Raw genomic sequence first — 14,825 nt, 5'->3', positions numbered from 1 at the left:
GTTTTCAGTCTTTTGCATCAGGTGACTTTTTGAAAATTCAAAACAATACTTTATTCATTTAAACATCAACTTCTTCAAATCCATTATAGCTCATTAGGGAAAACGAAGAACGATAAATTATATGTTTTTGATCAATCGAATGATCAAAAGCACTCTTGAGGCTGTGGAGAAATCTCTATTGTCTTTGGAAATCGACAGACTCGTATAAAACTAAGACTAATGTTTAAAAATAAGCAGCTTTGTGGCAATTATTCATGATAATACATACTGTGCAGTGACAAAGTTTTGCCCCATAAATAAAAACCCGATTTAAAGTTTGTGCTGAATCCACCAATGCCAAAACCTCCCCTTAAATTTTCGAATAAGAAACTACTGCATCTCCTCTGGCCTCTGCACATCTACTCCCCATACCATCTAAATATTGCATGAGATACGCAGAAAGATACCGCTAGTGCTGTCACAGGCTGCCAGCCCCGATTCCCCTCAAATACCACAGAAAAGTCAGTAGACCAACGATTAAAACTACAGAAACACATGTAAACACATCAGTCTGAGGCTCATCCTGTGTTTAAAATGTGACACGGAATGCTCAAGAGGAAAGAGACCAGAGGGTGAAAGAGAAAAAAAGAGATCTGGCTCATCAGTTCTGTAATTCTGTCAGACAGGAAGCATATTTACGGGGTGGAAAATGAAAGCGTCTCGGGCACATATCATTAAAATATACTCACTGTTGTATGTGGAAAAGTAGTCAAACCAACATTGAAAACCCTTTTCAAGAGAATCTCTTAAAGGCATTAAAACCTACAAATGATCTCTGCAGTGATGGGGTGTCAAGCACACGGCTCGCTGACCAAGACTAGGGCTCAGGAAGGAAAACTTAAAGAAATTTAATTTCTCATTAAAGGCAACACTACTTCCAACTTATCTAGGTAGGTAGCAGTGATGCATCCTTATTGTTTGAGAAAACAGCATTAGCACGAAAGCCATGCTTTGAGTTGAAAAACGATGGGACACTCCAACCTTCAGAAATGTGACAGGGAACATTATCATATGAGGTTTTGTGGAAAAAAAAAAGACATTTGGCAGCTCTGGCTCTATTGAGATCAAACTGGGCCTGAACTAATATGAGTTTAACACCCCTGGTATAGAATATTATATCCACAGTGTGTGTGTGTGTGTGTGTGTGTGTGTGTGTGTGTGTGTGTGTGTGTGTGTGTGTGTGCAAGCTGTTGAGCACATAAACAAACTACGGATTTCAGTTTGGGTTTTCTTCACACAGCGGAGACAAGACAGTCCAACTGGTCTTATCTTCAGCGAGCACACTGCAGGGAGAGTATGGATGAGAAGAGCCATGAAAAAGCTCTCTGGGCTCGTACCAAACCACATTGGATTTAGCTCAAGTTCCTATGCTATAGTTAGACCCACAGTCAGACACTCAAACATTGAAACACACGGTCTTAAACGAAGAAGAAAAGAAAAAAAAAAAGAGGTCAACAAAGAACATTTTGGAAGGAGAAAATTAACTAGATAAGAAGGGGAAAAAAAACAGAAAAAAACTGCACATTATTGTAATTATAATTATCTGAACATTTGAATGGTGCTTTTTTTTTTTTTTTAAAGCTTCAAGATAGTAAAGCCAAAATGTACTAAAATGAATTCAAATAACACACTCAATGTATTTAACTATGGTGTGCCAATGCCGAGCTGCATATTAGGAATAACGTGTGCCGCAGAGTATCACCAGAAAACAGGCGGCTTCATGAAGGCCTCGACAAACACCCACAACTCACAATAAAGCCGAGCTTTTTGTAGTCGCGGGTATACATGGACTTGCGTTTCTCAATGCTGCCACTGTTGTTGGGCTCACACTCCACGTCGAAGGCGATTCTCCGCAGCTCAAAGATGATGTCCCTCTGAGCCTGTACATGCAAAGAAAAATATTAAAGAGCTTTGCATAAATCCGTCTCTCTTTTCTTTTGCCATTCAACATTACTTTTTCATAATGTTTCTGCCTCATCGCTGCTGTCTGGTCTCTTAAGGCAATCTGGCCTGCAGCCAAATCTCCCCACTGTTTATATTATTTGCCAAAGCCTACAATAATAATAGGGTTTTCCCCCCCCTGAACGAATCAGACCAAGAGTGCCCACAAGCTGCTGAATAAAAATTTGATGATAGTTTACTTCTGCAAGCCTAAGAAAAAAAATGAAAATCATCATCTGCCATGTTACAGGGTCCCTCTGTGACCTACAGTCTACCTCTGTTTACCTACTGACGGGCTTTTCTCTGGATTGCTTCACCATACAAACAGAATGTAGGCAATACAAAGGGGAGAAAGGTAAAAATCCGACTGTACACTATTCTTCCTTGTTAACCTTGATAAGACACCCCAGTTAATATTCAACTTTTTCTGCGTGTGAATGAATCATCACAACAAGACCAAAGGCAGCAATAAACTGACATCACTGACAATTAAAAAGTGTAACAAGGTTGATACAGCTCGTGGGTAGTTTTTTTTTCATTCTTCCGGTGAATCTTTATAGCAGTCCAGAAACCTCGTAACAGCGAGTATTACAGGGAACATTCGCAGTTATATTTGGAGTCAGTGCCACCGTCAGTGCAAGGTCCCACTGCTGGAAACTCTCCCCGAAGCATTAAATATGTATCAGTGATCCACTCAGAACGCAGGAACAACCAACATTTGTAATACTTATCCTAAAATAAAGAATAAGTGAAACATTGACAAACAACTTTAGACTCAGATGTCACTTTCCTATGTTGCATATACACATTATCCAGCCTTCCTCATTCTTTTGGTAAACGTATCTGCTTTACAGGACAACAGGAATTGAATAAATAACCACATGCCAGTTGTTGAGATTGTTCAACAGGCAATGTTCTGTATTTTAATGCTCAAGGGAAATCAATACAATTACTAGTAGTTTTATTGGGACACCTGAAATGTGCTGTTCCTCTGTTTGAATAGGTTTTATATTGGGCCCACAATTTATCCATCTTGGGTTAAGCATGAGCCCTGTCTTACACACACAATGGGGCAATTTAAATTCAAAAGTAGGTTATGAGAGACAGAAGTCTTAATTCAAGCATCTCAGGGATAACATGCAAACGCTGCACAGGAACACCTTAAGAACGTAATTGGCGGCAGTTTACTCATTGTGAGACAAAAGGTCACATGTGATATGTAAAGTTTTTCGTTTAGACTCGTCAGACATTATCCTGCAGAGCAGAAACAGACTCTTTGTTATCTGCTCAAGACTGGATAAGATTTAATTGAGCTCCCTATTTCTGGCCACTTTGTAATGATGCTTTCTGCTTCATCCCTTTTCTGTATGAACACGCTGCACCCATCTCCCTCATCATTTGTAAGAATGTTTTGTTTAAACTGTCCCCGTCCACACCTGGTCCTGAGGATCCATCTTGGTCATCATGCGGTCCTCCAGCAGGTTGAAGGTGAGCACCTGCAGCACGTACAGCTGGTGTGCCATCTCATCGTTGATGGGCGTGGGACTTCGGATTACATTCTGCACAACACGGGCAGGAGAGAGGAAGAGTGAAACAAAAAGAAAAGAAAAAAAAAAACCAATAGATTCCAGGGTCAGAAATGCAAGAAGTAGATTTTGGAAGATGACTTCAGGATATAAAAAAAAGGGATTTAGGAGAGAATGACAAGGATTAGAATGCAGAAGTCGGATGAAGGAACAGAAGACTGAGATTTCACACGAGGGAGAGATGATGAAAGGGAGGGAGGAGAACAGGTGTGAAAATGTGAGTACAGCAGATAATAACCAGGGAGGTGAGACTGAGGAAGACGTGGTCAAGGTTATTTTCCTCTCTGGTATCAGAGCTGGGGCAGAGGTTGAATCCCAAACACAGATAAAAAAAGAGGCAAAGGCTGAGAGAAGACAAAGACGGTGTGGGAAGACTTACACTGAGGATGATGGAGCGCAGCTGTTTCTGGGCAAGAATGTGGGCCATCTCCTATTCACAGGGAGAAAGAATAGCCAGGAGCAAGAGATAGAGATAGAAAGTCAGAATTTAGGAAAGAGCAGGGAGAGAGGGAAGATGAGACAGATTAGAAACAATACAACGGCAAAACACTTGTCTTAGGATTCTCTACTGTAAAAGGAAAAATGAATGCGGGCAAAATGAATAAAAACTGTCATGGCACACAGCAAAGTATGCAAAGTGTGCCATGACAGGCTGTCTAAATGAATAAATAAGGAAGCCATCCCAAAAAAGGAACTTAAAAAAGGGATACTAAGTGCACTAACTCATTTCTTCTACAGTGCAAACTACAAAGTGTGCTAATCAAGGGTGCACTTACTGTCAGGGGACAATTTAGGATGTCCACAATGTGCTCATCAAACTACCATATCGTGTGCAGAGAGGAAGCAAAGTCAGAGACAGAGAGACAGACAGGGTGAGTGAGTGAATGTGAAGGGAGGAAAGAAATAAGTCCGAGAAGAGGTTATGTAAAAATGTTTTCTTATGCCTGTGCTGCAGCTTGTGGTGGGGGCTTTAGAAGCGGGTGGGGGGTGGGGGGTGGGGGGGGCAAAAGAGTCAGCAGAATAGTGTGAGACATGGGCATCATACTAACAACTGATGGTTAGAGTTGTACACTACAGACAAACAGAAAAGACACACAAAACATCAACCTTGGCGCATACAGCAAGATAACAAGAATCAATACGGCATGTTTTCATCCTCACAGGAGTCAAAAACACTCAAACAGGATGAACTGCACATTTTTATAGTACCTCTCTGCACGCTGCTATAAATGTGTGAACAACATCTGAACAAAAGGAGACACCGTTCACTCATCAGCTCAAACAGTCCCCATCCTAGTTCTAATGGCTGTTAGCCATATACAAATCCCAAACTGCAGAAGTCATTGAATAAACATTAATGGTGGCTACATACTTATGTACCAGAAGCATATGACCACGTGTTTGAATTTGTATGCGCTAGAAGCCTAGTTCTGCCTCTGCGTGCTGCACGGGAGAAAAGCTTTGGGTTAGCATCATTCATTATTAATGGCAGAGTGCATCGCTGGACCCTAAAGTGCTGATGCAAAGGTTCACGTACATGACATAGGTGCAAACGGGGAAGAGGGAGAGAGAGAGAAAGAGGGGGAGAGAGCGAGAGAGAGAGAGAGAGAGAGAGCTATGTGGAGAAATAAAAGCAAATGGGCAAAAGCATTACTTCAGCAGAGAGGAGTGAGAAGAAGGATGAGCATTTTATGACTCCTCCAAAACTAGATTTTATTGTTGCCGACTGCAGATAAACCAGAGGCTTGGATGTTTCAGAGACACCAACATGCATGCACACACAAACACAAACACAAACACAAACACACGATATACTTTTACAATGCAAGAATGCTGACAATTGCAACATGGAACGACGTACACTCCCGTGTGTATTTATGCTGTGTTTGCACGCTGTAACCTCACCTGTCTCTTCTCCTCAGGAGCTTTGAGGAACAGAGCATTTATGACCGCAATAGTGTAGGTCTGAATGTCTTGATCAGTCCTAAAACGACAAAAAGGGGAAGAAAAAAAACAAACAAACAAAAAAAAAAACGACCACACCATAAAAATAAATATTGAACAAAAAACAAAAACAATTTCATTATCGCCTACTCATGGTTTTAAATGCATTTATCACTGTGATGGTTGAAAAGAATGAGTCAGTGTAATTAATTTTCACACATGCAGTGTACTGATTCATCCACTCACCCCTGGAGATGTGGGATTAGCTGCCCAATGGTGATCTCTTGTGCCACCTTGTGGTACAGATCCTGACTGTTGAGCACCATGGACTCCAGGATGGCCAGGGAGCGCTGCAGCACGGCCGTGTCCATGGCCGACTTGTTCACATAGCTGGCGATCTGCAGGTGGGACACGGACAAGGACATGAAGGGATCTGCAGGCGGCAATAAATAATGAATGATGCTGCAGTACTTCAGTGGCTTTAATTAAATGTGGCTTAATGCATATTTTTGATGCAGTCCTACTCTTGATATGATAAAAGACTGCAGGGATTAGGAGAATTACCATCATAAATATGCTCCAATAATTTTACGCAAAAAAAGTTCTGGTCTTTTGCCAACACATGTTTAAGCTAAAACTGAAACTATGTGTGTATATTTACTGGACTATAAAGCCACACTGTTAATGAGAGTACTACTAATGCAAACAATGTATTTCCAGGAGAAGTACGATACATGTGAGTTTTTTTAACTGGCATATATTTATGTTTTGTCTTGGTAAAAGCACAATTGGCTAAGGTGGGAACTGTGAATTATTACAGCTTTTATAGCACCATAATCATAACTATTAACTATTAGAAGGTGTTCGAAAAATTACCACCAGAGACTTTTGAGCCTTCAGCAGGAAAAATGACCATTTTAAAGAAGCTGACAAAGTCATTACGTGGCCGTTAAAGACAGTATGAGGACACCGTTATGAATGAGCTAAAGATCCAGGTCCTGTTTAATGAGACGTTGTCTTGGCTGACCTTCTTGATGAAGGCCACGGAGAAAGTGTCCCAGGAGACGATGCCATGGTCCATCAGCTCCACAAAGGCCGTCAGAGTGAAGGACAGCAGGTCACCGAAGCTGCAGGTGAACGCACACACAAAGACACACACAAACCATAGGAGACTGTCCTTCTGCTGGGTTGGTTCAGATGAGTGCACGGCTGCAAAGCCCTGGCGGCTTCAGAACGAAGAATGAGCAGTTAGAGACAGAGAAAGAAAGACAGGGAGGCGGCGGAGAGGAGCTCGAGTTCAACGCTGTAACCAGGCTTGCTGAAGAAAGGCAGAGGGGGGGGGGGGGGGGGGGAAGAGACAGGATAAAAGAAAAATGGGAGAGAGGTTTGAGATGCAATGGAGACAGACGGGCCTGCAAGAACCAGCAGGGGCCATCAGAAGGTCAGAGGGAGCCGGGCAGCACAAGGCGGCGCTCAATCAGGACCAGAAAGCTACGTTATAGAGTGAAGTCATGCAGTTACACAAACATCAGGAGGAACGTTTCACTCTGCAGGAGTCACAAGAGGCCAAAGCGAGGGACACACCGAATAACTGCTGTACGACCGCAAACAAAGTGAGAAATACTGGAATTTTGCATTTTGGCGGATCGAAACTTGAACTTTTTGCTGTAAGTTCTTTCTGCTTTCTACCAAACTGTCTGTCAGCCGCATGTTTACGGATGAAGAAATAAATGTTACAATACTGACCCCTGGTGCTTTACTTGGAAACTAGAAGATCCTAATGTGAGGCATCATTGGAAACCGACAATGGTGTATTGATAAATGATACTAACGCAAAATCCGTTTTGTTGGGAAATGAAAAAATAAAAATAATAATTCTCAGTAGATTTCTGTGTGAAGTTTCAACATCCAGTTTTTATAACCAATTTATACATCGAAAAAAAACAAAACCCAACAAATTATGGCGTCTTTGTTGTATCAATATGAGATGAAATGTCATTACCAGACAATGCCACATTAAAGACTGAAATTTAAAATATAACTGAAAAAATTATTCAAAATTATATCTAAAAAAACATTTTCACAGCTGAAAATCCAATTTTCTTCTAGCAAAAGGGGCAAATGAAACCAAAATAGTTTGGATGGCTTTGGAGATAGATGTCACTCATCTAATAGCAGAGAGCATCATGGGTCAGCATGGCAGATGTTTAGTGAAAAGTCACACTGACGAAGAGGCTGTTGCAGGTGGCACCGGGCATTTAAAATACTGATTAACTGCATATTGATGGAGTAAAGTGGAAGAAATGAGCAGATGGGTCGGTTAAGGCAGGTAAAGGAGAAAGACTGAGAAATTTGGTCATGATGTTGAGGAAAAAGAGAAAAGTATCTGGAAAACCCTGCTCGTAGTGAGTACACAGAAAATTCTTTCACCCCAAGAAGCATTTTTGAAAGAAAACCAAGACTTAATCCGAGTTTAGCTCTGACCTTAATTAGTAATGCCGCTTTATTCAAGTGTAATTGCAACATTTCACATTTCTCATAGAATTATGTTTTCAGTAATAAATCTTGGCCTTCCTTCAGTTTGTTGTGAAACGTAGGGAGTTGTTTGATATTCTCTGCCCAAAACCACATGCAAAATTAAAGTGAAACACAGATTTCAATGGAAGCCTGTAAATAGCCGTGTTAAACATATATATCATTTCCCCTTAAGGCACTGGAGTCTTTATCATGCAGACTCGGCCAGCAGGTTAGGAAGAGCACAAGAGCCAATGACGTTCACCGGTCGAAGGTGGGAGGGGCTGGGGCTTACCAGGGCTTCATAATCTTCTGTAGTTTCTGATAGCGCCTGCAAAGATTTGAGAAACTTTGGCGTCACAGGAGGAAAACAAAACAAAACTTGCACAGAGCAGGGAACAAAGCATATCACAATCTGTGTAGAAATCCCATTAAGAGACTGGGAGTGGGTGCGCTTGTTCACCGATGGGAGCAATTTGGCGTTCGGTGTCTCGTTCGAGGACATTTAGACACATGGACAGAGTGTGTTAGGAGACTGAACCATCAACAGTAAGATTTAAAATGGAGACACTGAGCCACAGGCTAACAGTTTCATTCGTCTTTAATAAAAAAAGCCTGGAGCCAATCCCATCACACAACCACACACACTCAATCATACTGAAAACTGAAAGTCACCAATTGACCTCGAAGGCATGACTTTGGACTTTGGGAGGAAAACCGAGTATCTGGAGACGACCACTGATGCCTTGAGACGTAAACAGTTTACAGAAAGCTAATTTCTGTTGTGGGCATTTCATAAAAAATTTGCAAGCAAGTTTTGTCAGTAAAAAAGATGTGAAAATTTGTTGTAAACATATCGAATGAATCACAGACAGTGACCCGGGTCAAGCAGAGTAGGTGGAGCAAGAGCTGGTAAAATGACTCACCGCCTTTATCTTGATAGTCAAACAGAAGTATATTTACATGGCCATAAATAAAGAAAGTATTTTACTTTGTGTTCAGTGGAAAAACTCATCATTTTATTGAATTCATTGGTTTTGTATCTGTCAAAAAGGATGAAATCTGGACACAATTCCATGTTATGAGGTCAGCGGGAGGTTGTGGGTTGACATGAAATCGACATGTTTGTGTGAGTGAAAGATATAAGATCTTGCAACAACTTGAATTCCAAGATTTGCCCAATATAACTATTTATAGAGCAAAACAATGATTCCTGCATTATACGCGTGAGCTTAAAGAATGCCGAGATTACTATTGATATGAGCCACCAACTGCATCTGAAACACTAAATATACATACATTGTATGTATGTACGTATAAATGAAAATAACCCTTAACAGTCTGCTGAGTCTTGGAGTAACATGAACATGGCTTACAATTATAAACCTTAATTTATGCTCATGTTGTCTAATAATTGTAACTTTTTAATGGCTTACAGTTGCTTAGCCATGATTAGACTGCATGATTTAACTTCTTCAATTGAAACTTCAGAAAATGCTTGTTTTATCTGAAAAATATACTTCTGCATACCATACTGTATTCTTTTACATTCCTTCAACTTGTTGCTTTTAAATTCACACTTCTGGTCTAGGTTGTCCTGCACAATCTTATTTACTCCAACCATATTAGGAAAAGGCAGTTCCGAGATGCAGCCAGTAGAGGGCGTCATCTGCCTTCAATTCATGGAGTTCACGTGGCAGCGGCAGTGAGTCTCCAAACTGATTTCCACATGAATACAGTACATCTCGGGCAGAGGCATTAGATCACAGCACTGCTCTGCCCTCGAGACTCTCCAGCAATGAGCCTCTTGAATAATTACAGCTCACCAAGTTGGCTGGCAGGCGCACTAATGAGTGTCTGTTTGTGTGCGTGTGTGTGTGTGTGTGTTTGTGTATTTGTGCGTGTGTGTGTGTCAGACACTGATACCTATCTGCATGTCTGTGTTTCATAAGCTCCTTCTGTTGAGATGAAAACGCAGCGGAAACACTCACGCTCCTCTTGTCACACACACACACATTATTGCTGAATAACTAATGTGATGGTAATTTACATAAAAACATATTTAACCAAAGAGCCAGGAGCAGTGCCGGCGACATCAGTGCTGCAGTAATGACTCCTTGCGGTACGATCAAATAGGGTCAAATATTTTGCTAATTTTAACATTATATTCAGAAAGTGGGAAAGGCGTCATAGACCTCCTGTCAAATAGCACGAATGAATGCAATGCCAGAGGCGCTGCGGTCTGATAGTGCAGAAATTGGAGGCCATTAGGTATATTCTGCTGAGAAGACCTAGAATTCAAACCTCTTTGAACACATAAAAAAAAAAAATAAATGAATAAATCAAGGAGACAACCTCATAAAGTTTCAGACCAGGAAGTGTTTGTGTTGAAGATTTAAAAAAGACAAAGAGCCGTTCGAGATCGTTTTCTGCTAATTGTTAACAACGCCGATCTGAATGTGGCACAAAGTGTTTAGATGTTCACGGCGCCGCAGTAACGGCCACAGTTGCCATTGTGTGAGATTGCCTCTTACACCAAGAGTGTGCAAACTTCTTATGCAAGCAAACATTTCTTCAATCTACCCGCTCTCTCTGTGGGAGAACGGCTTTGATAATGAGAATCGCATGAAGCAGAAAACAAGCATCTCCTGCACGACTGCTTGCTGCGTTCTGTGTGTGTCTTTTCTCCAGTGTTACTGTAACGATCCTCCTGGTTTTGACTGTCTGGCACGCACGCGCGCGCACACACACACACACACACACACACACACACACACACACATATGCACACACACACGCACCTCCCTGGGCATCACGGCTGAGAAATTTCACCTCAGCGAAAAAAGTCCTCACTTTAACCTTCAGTTGAGACGGTCTCCGGGGCCCTCCGCCCCCTTCATCTGCTGAACAGTCAAAAGCCAGTGCGAAGTGCTTTTCTCTCCTCCTCTCGGTCGTGTGTAATATCACTATCATGGTCAACAAAGCAGCCGCTGGGCATCTACTTCATGAGCTACTTTCTCTCTGTTTCAGCGCTGGATGACACTTTTGTCGAGTGTTAGCGGGGTTACAGTCGAACTGTTGTGGCTGCAAGCTATTGCTCCATTGAAACAGATGATCTACTCAAACATTTAAAGGGAACTGCCACCATCTAACACAAAGACGAAAAAAAAAGAAATACTGCTCTGCAGTGATACACAGTTGAGTATTTGAAGCCTCTGAATGCTACTTCAACTTCAGCTTTATCACACTTTCAATTTGTAACGATACCGAAAAAAATGGAAGTGCAGATATTTTGTACTCAAGTAGAACGGCCAGTTACATTCAGATACAAACATTTCTATACTTCAGGGCTTCATATAATAAATAATAAAATCTAATCTCTTGCAAGGGGGGAGAAATTGACATATAACTTGTGTGTTTAAGACGAATCATAATGTGACTCAATTAGATGCTCTCAGTAAAAATAAGAAATGCTTTGTTTGAATAAAGAGGCCACCCACGATGGTATTCATGCATATATATATATATATTGTAAATTGATAATATCTTTTTTTAATAATAGCATATCTTTGTTTCTTATATTTGAGAATCACACTATATGATGTGAAGAATGGCCTTCACATGACAACCTGTGGCTCAGTTGGTGGCGGGGGACAACTTGCAATCTCAGGGTTGACGGTTCAATCCCACATCTCGCCCGATCAAATTGCTCTTGTGCAAGACACTGAGCTCCAATGTGCGGGCAGCCTGCATGGCGGCCGTCATGCCCGGTGTGTGAGTTGGAAGGTTGATTGGGACTGAAACATAAGAATCTGCTGGGCTGGTTACGATGCGATATGTTGGAAAAGTACATTAAAACTACATCTACTGCTGCAGTGGTGACTGTGTTGAAATACTAATGAATTCCCAACACAAAGGTGCCTGCAGAGGGACTTGACACACAAAAAACCTTCACATGAATATTGACTCTAACATTAATTGCCCAAATCCACAGCAGAATTAAGTCACACTGGGATGTTGCTGCTTTTACCAAATCCCTGGTTTCTCGTGGAAGTGGAAAAAAAAAAAAAAGGATAAAGCTGAGAGACACTGCAGAGGGAGTTTGTTGGGATTTTGGATCCGACAGAAATAAGTTGCTGAAGCTGGGATTGACTTTAAAGTTGACGGGCTTTGAGAATGAAATATGAAATATGCGACTTCATGAATCCAAATGCATGTGTAGAATATTACAACATCAGAAATATCCCTCGTATCTTGGTGAAACCTTCATTACACTATGAACAAAGGATTTTCTGAATGGGGGGGGAAGGGGGGAAGACTCCAAAACAGAATGCGATCTACATGGGTAGCTGACTTACTCTGTTCCACTCTCGACCATCTGGGTGAGCAGCGAGATGCCGTCCAGATTGATGAACTCCTGGGCGAAGGTGATGTCCCGAGAAGCGTTGGCGAGGTCCTTCAGAGCCTCCAGCTTGGCATCCATGCTGGACGACTGGATCCGTTCATGAAGCTGAACTGCGGTCTGATACTGGAGGGGAAACGAGTGGAGGAGGAAAGAGATATCAGATATTGACGCCAATGGAAACGCTTTCCTCGTGAAATCAGCTTTTAACACTCACAGGAGAGGTGGTCAGGCGCAGGATTGAACCGTTCTTAATGTCATTACGATTCTGCGGAGGAGATAACAGTGAGTGTGAGTGAGGCTTTTTTTTTATTTTTAAACGTTATTTCCTGCAGTTTAAAAAAAAAAAAAAAAAAGGACATTCAAACCTTTTCTGTGATGTAGAAATTTGTTGCATCAGCGATCTGCAGAGCAAAGCTTTCATGGTTCCCCAAGGACCACCTAAAGGAATTAGGAGGGAAAAGACATTGCTTAGTTTCTATTAAAAGTAGGGAAAAGTGGATGGATGGATTGAGATAATAGGGTTCAAGCAGAGACAGTGGGAACCATTTTTTATTATTTTTCTTAAAATGTAGACTCACCCCTCGCACACTTCTTTAATAATGGCTGAGAGAGGCTTTTTCTGTGAAGAGAAGCGAAGCTGGATTTAGTTCACAATGCAGACTTCAGTTCCTAAAACCGTCAACTCAGAGCGGACTGCAATTTTTTTTACATTACAGGATCGGGCAAAGCGAGGCTGTATTTATCCCACTGCTGATGTAGGCTCACTGTTCTTTCAATGTTAACAGCATGAAAAATCCCAGATCAACAGCACAAATGCCCTTTATCCACAGACGGTTACGTATTTGAACGCAGCTTTTCGAAGTTCACATTTCCAGCACAAAATTCAAAATGACGTCGGAAGATTTATTTGGTGAAATATATCAATCAAGATTAGTTTCTTGATGGATGACAGCAAGGGACTGATTAAATGAAAAACTTCATTACAATTAGTCTTTTTAAGAGTTGATGGTGACTGATATTAAACAAAACAGCATCGAGACTCACCAACATAAAAAAACAAACAAAACTAAAACGAAGTCAATAATAGACTGTTTTGGTGATATAGTCAGGTTCACAAAATACATAAAATGTCTTGTATTTTCTGACAATATCCATCTGATTCAGATGTATTTCCCCTGCAATGAGAGCTACACTTGAAGCAGGTCTTATTTCTTTCATTTCAGTGGAAAAACAAATATATGACAAATATATCACTTCATGGAGCTAAATCTTAAAATAGAAACAAAATGAATCACGGGAAGCACTTAAATATACGGCAAGATACGTGGCTTTGACAATGATCACATCCTCCCCCCCCCCCCCCCCCCCCCTCCTCTGCCTCTCAATGGTTTGGTCCTTCTCTGCAACACATCTGCACACAGCAGACTGATCGGAGATCACTTTAAAAAGAACCGAGCTTCGGGGATTGATTCGTTTACAAAAATTAAATTAAAACAAGGGACATGCTGGCCACCTTGATTTAATTCCACGTTTGAACTGAAAAAGGAACATCATCTGTTGCGCAGAGTTTTAAATACTTCATGGTTGAATCTCCCTCATGGTTTCAATTTGTTTATAATCTTTGAAAATTTGGATTTGTTTTTAATGCAAGTACAATTAAAGAAAAAAAAAAAAAAGGAACAAAAAAATCAAGACTAATCAAGTCTTCACAGATGTGACTGTTTTATTTATTTATATATTTGCACCGACTGCAAATCTGACAAAATCTGTTTCTTTGGGAAAATTTTATCAAAGTGTTTAATGAAGGATTTATTCTGCCAAGAAAGTTGTATTTATTTAGAGATTTCTATTTCTATAAAGCATTGTAGCAGATATAAAATGACCACATGATAATATATATATATATTGAAGCTTTCTATAGGGTGGTATTCAGTTTGTGAAATAATGTAACTTGATTTACTGTACTCAGCCACTTACTGTATGTCATTCTTGACATACATGTAGGTTAAAACATTTTTTTAACATTAATGTTACAGGATTAATAAATAATTCTGCTCTGAAAATTATTATTTAATTTTTTTTTTTACATATTCACCATACGAATTACATTTAAATGTGTTATTGAAGTAAGTTTAGGCGCAACTTCTTTTGTGTGGTCCAATAATGTCTATCGAGAAATATCCCGCCCAACTCTGTAATGATTAAAAAAAAAAGTGTTTGTTCTTGTTTATATTTACCCGTCTGCTGTATGTGACAGTTATTTTTAACTTCAAGGATACGTGATGCATAGAGAGCCTAAACAACCCGCAGTGTCATCCTTAAACACGATCGCTCACTAGCTGATTATTAGGTACACTTACATGGTCTAATGTGATCCAATACTCTATTAAAAGCTG

General features: G+C 40.6%; 1 protein-coding gene across 12 annotated transcripts in view; it reads right to left on the bottom strand.

Moving 5' to 3' along the window:
• The window catches only part of elmo1 (engulfment and cell motility 1 (ced-12 homolog, C. elegans)), a 104,120-nt gene that overhangs the window by 45,569 nt on the left and 43,726 nt on the right, over positions 1-14,825 (bottom strand). For 4 of the 12 annotated variants that reach the window (XM_080484731.1, XM_080484729.1, XM_080484732.1 and 1 more), the window contains exons 3-13: positions 13,008-13,048; positions 12,795-12,867; positions 12,644-12,694; positions 12,383-12,552; positions 8,320-8,355; positions 6,538-6,637; positions 5,757-5,908; positions 5,472-5,550; positions 3,946-3,996; positions 3,417-3,539; positions 1,791-1,919 (exon numbers count right to left, since the gene is read on the bottom strand). In XM_080484731.1, coding sequence (XP_080340857.1) covers positions 1,791-1,919; positions 3,417-3,539; positions 3,946-3,996; positions 5,472-5,550; positions 5,757-5,908; positions 6,538-6,637; positions 8,320-8,355; positions 12,383-12,552; positions 12,644-12,694; positions 12,795-12,867; positions 13,008-13,048 — 1,005 coding nt within the window. Of the gene's footprint in view, positions 1-1,790; positions 1,920-3,416; positions 3,540-3,945; positions 3,997-4,342; positions 4,385-5,471; positions 5,551-5,756; positions 5,909-6,537; positions 6,638-8,319; positions 8,356-12,382; positions 12,553-12,643; positions 12,695-12,794; positions 12,868-13,007; positions 13,049-14,825 lie in introns of all 12 variants that reach the window. The other 8 variants (XM_080484725.1, XM_080484733.1, XM_080484724.1 and 5 more) reach the window with 3 other exon arrangements.

Source organism: Lipophrys pholis (genome assembly GCF_963383615.2).
Source record: "Lipophrys pholis genome assembly, chromosome: 17".
Taxonomy (NCBI): domain Eukaryota; kingdom Metazoa; phylum Chordata; class Actinopteri; order Blenniiformes; family Blenniidae; genus Lipophrys; species Lipophrys pholis.
Note: the sequence above shows the minus strand (reverse complement) of the source record. Positions and strands in the feature narration are given on the sequence as shown.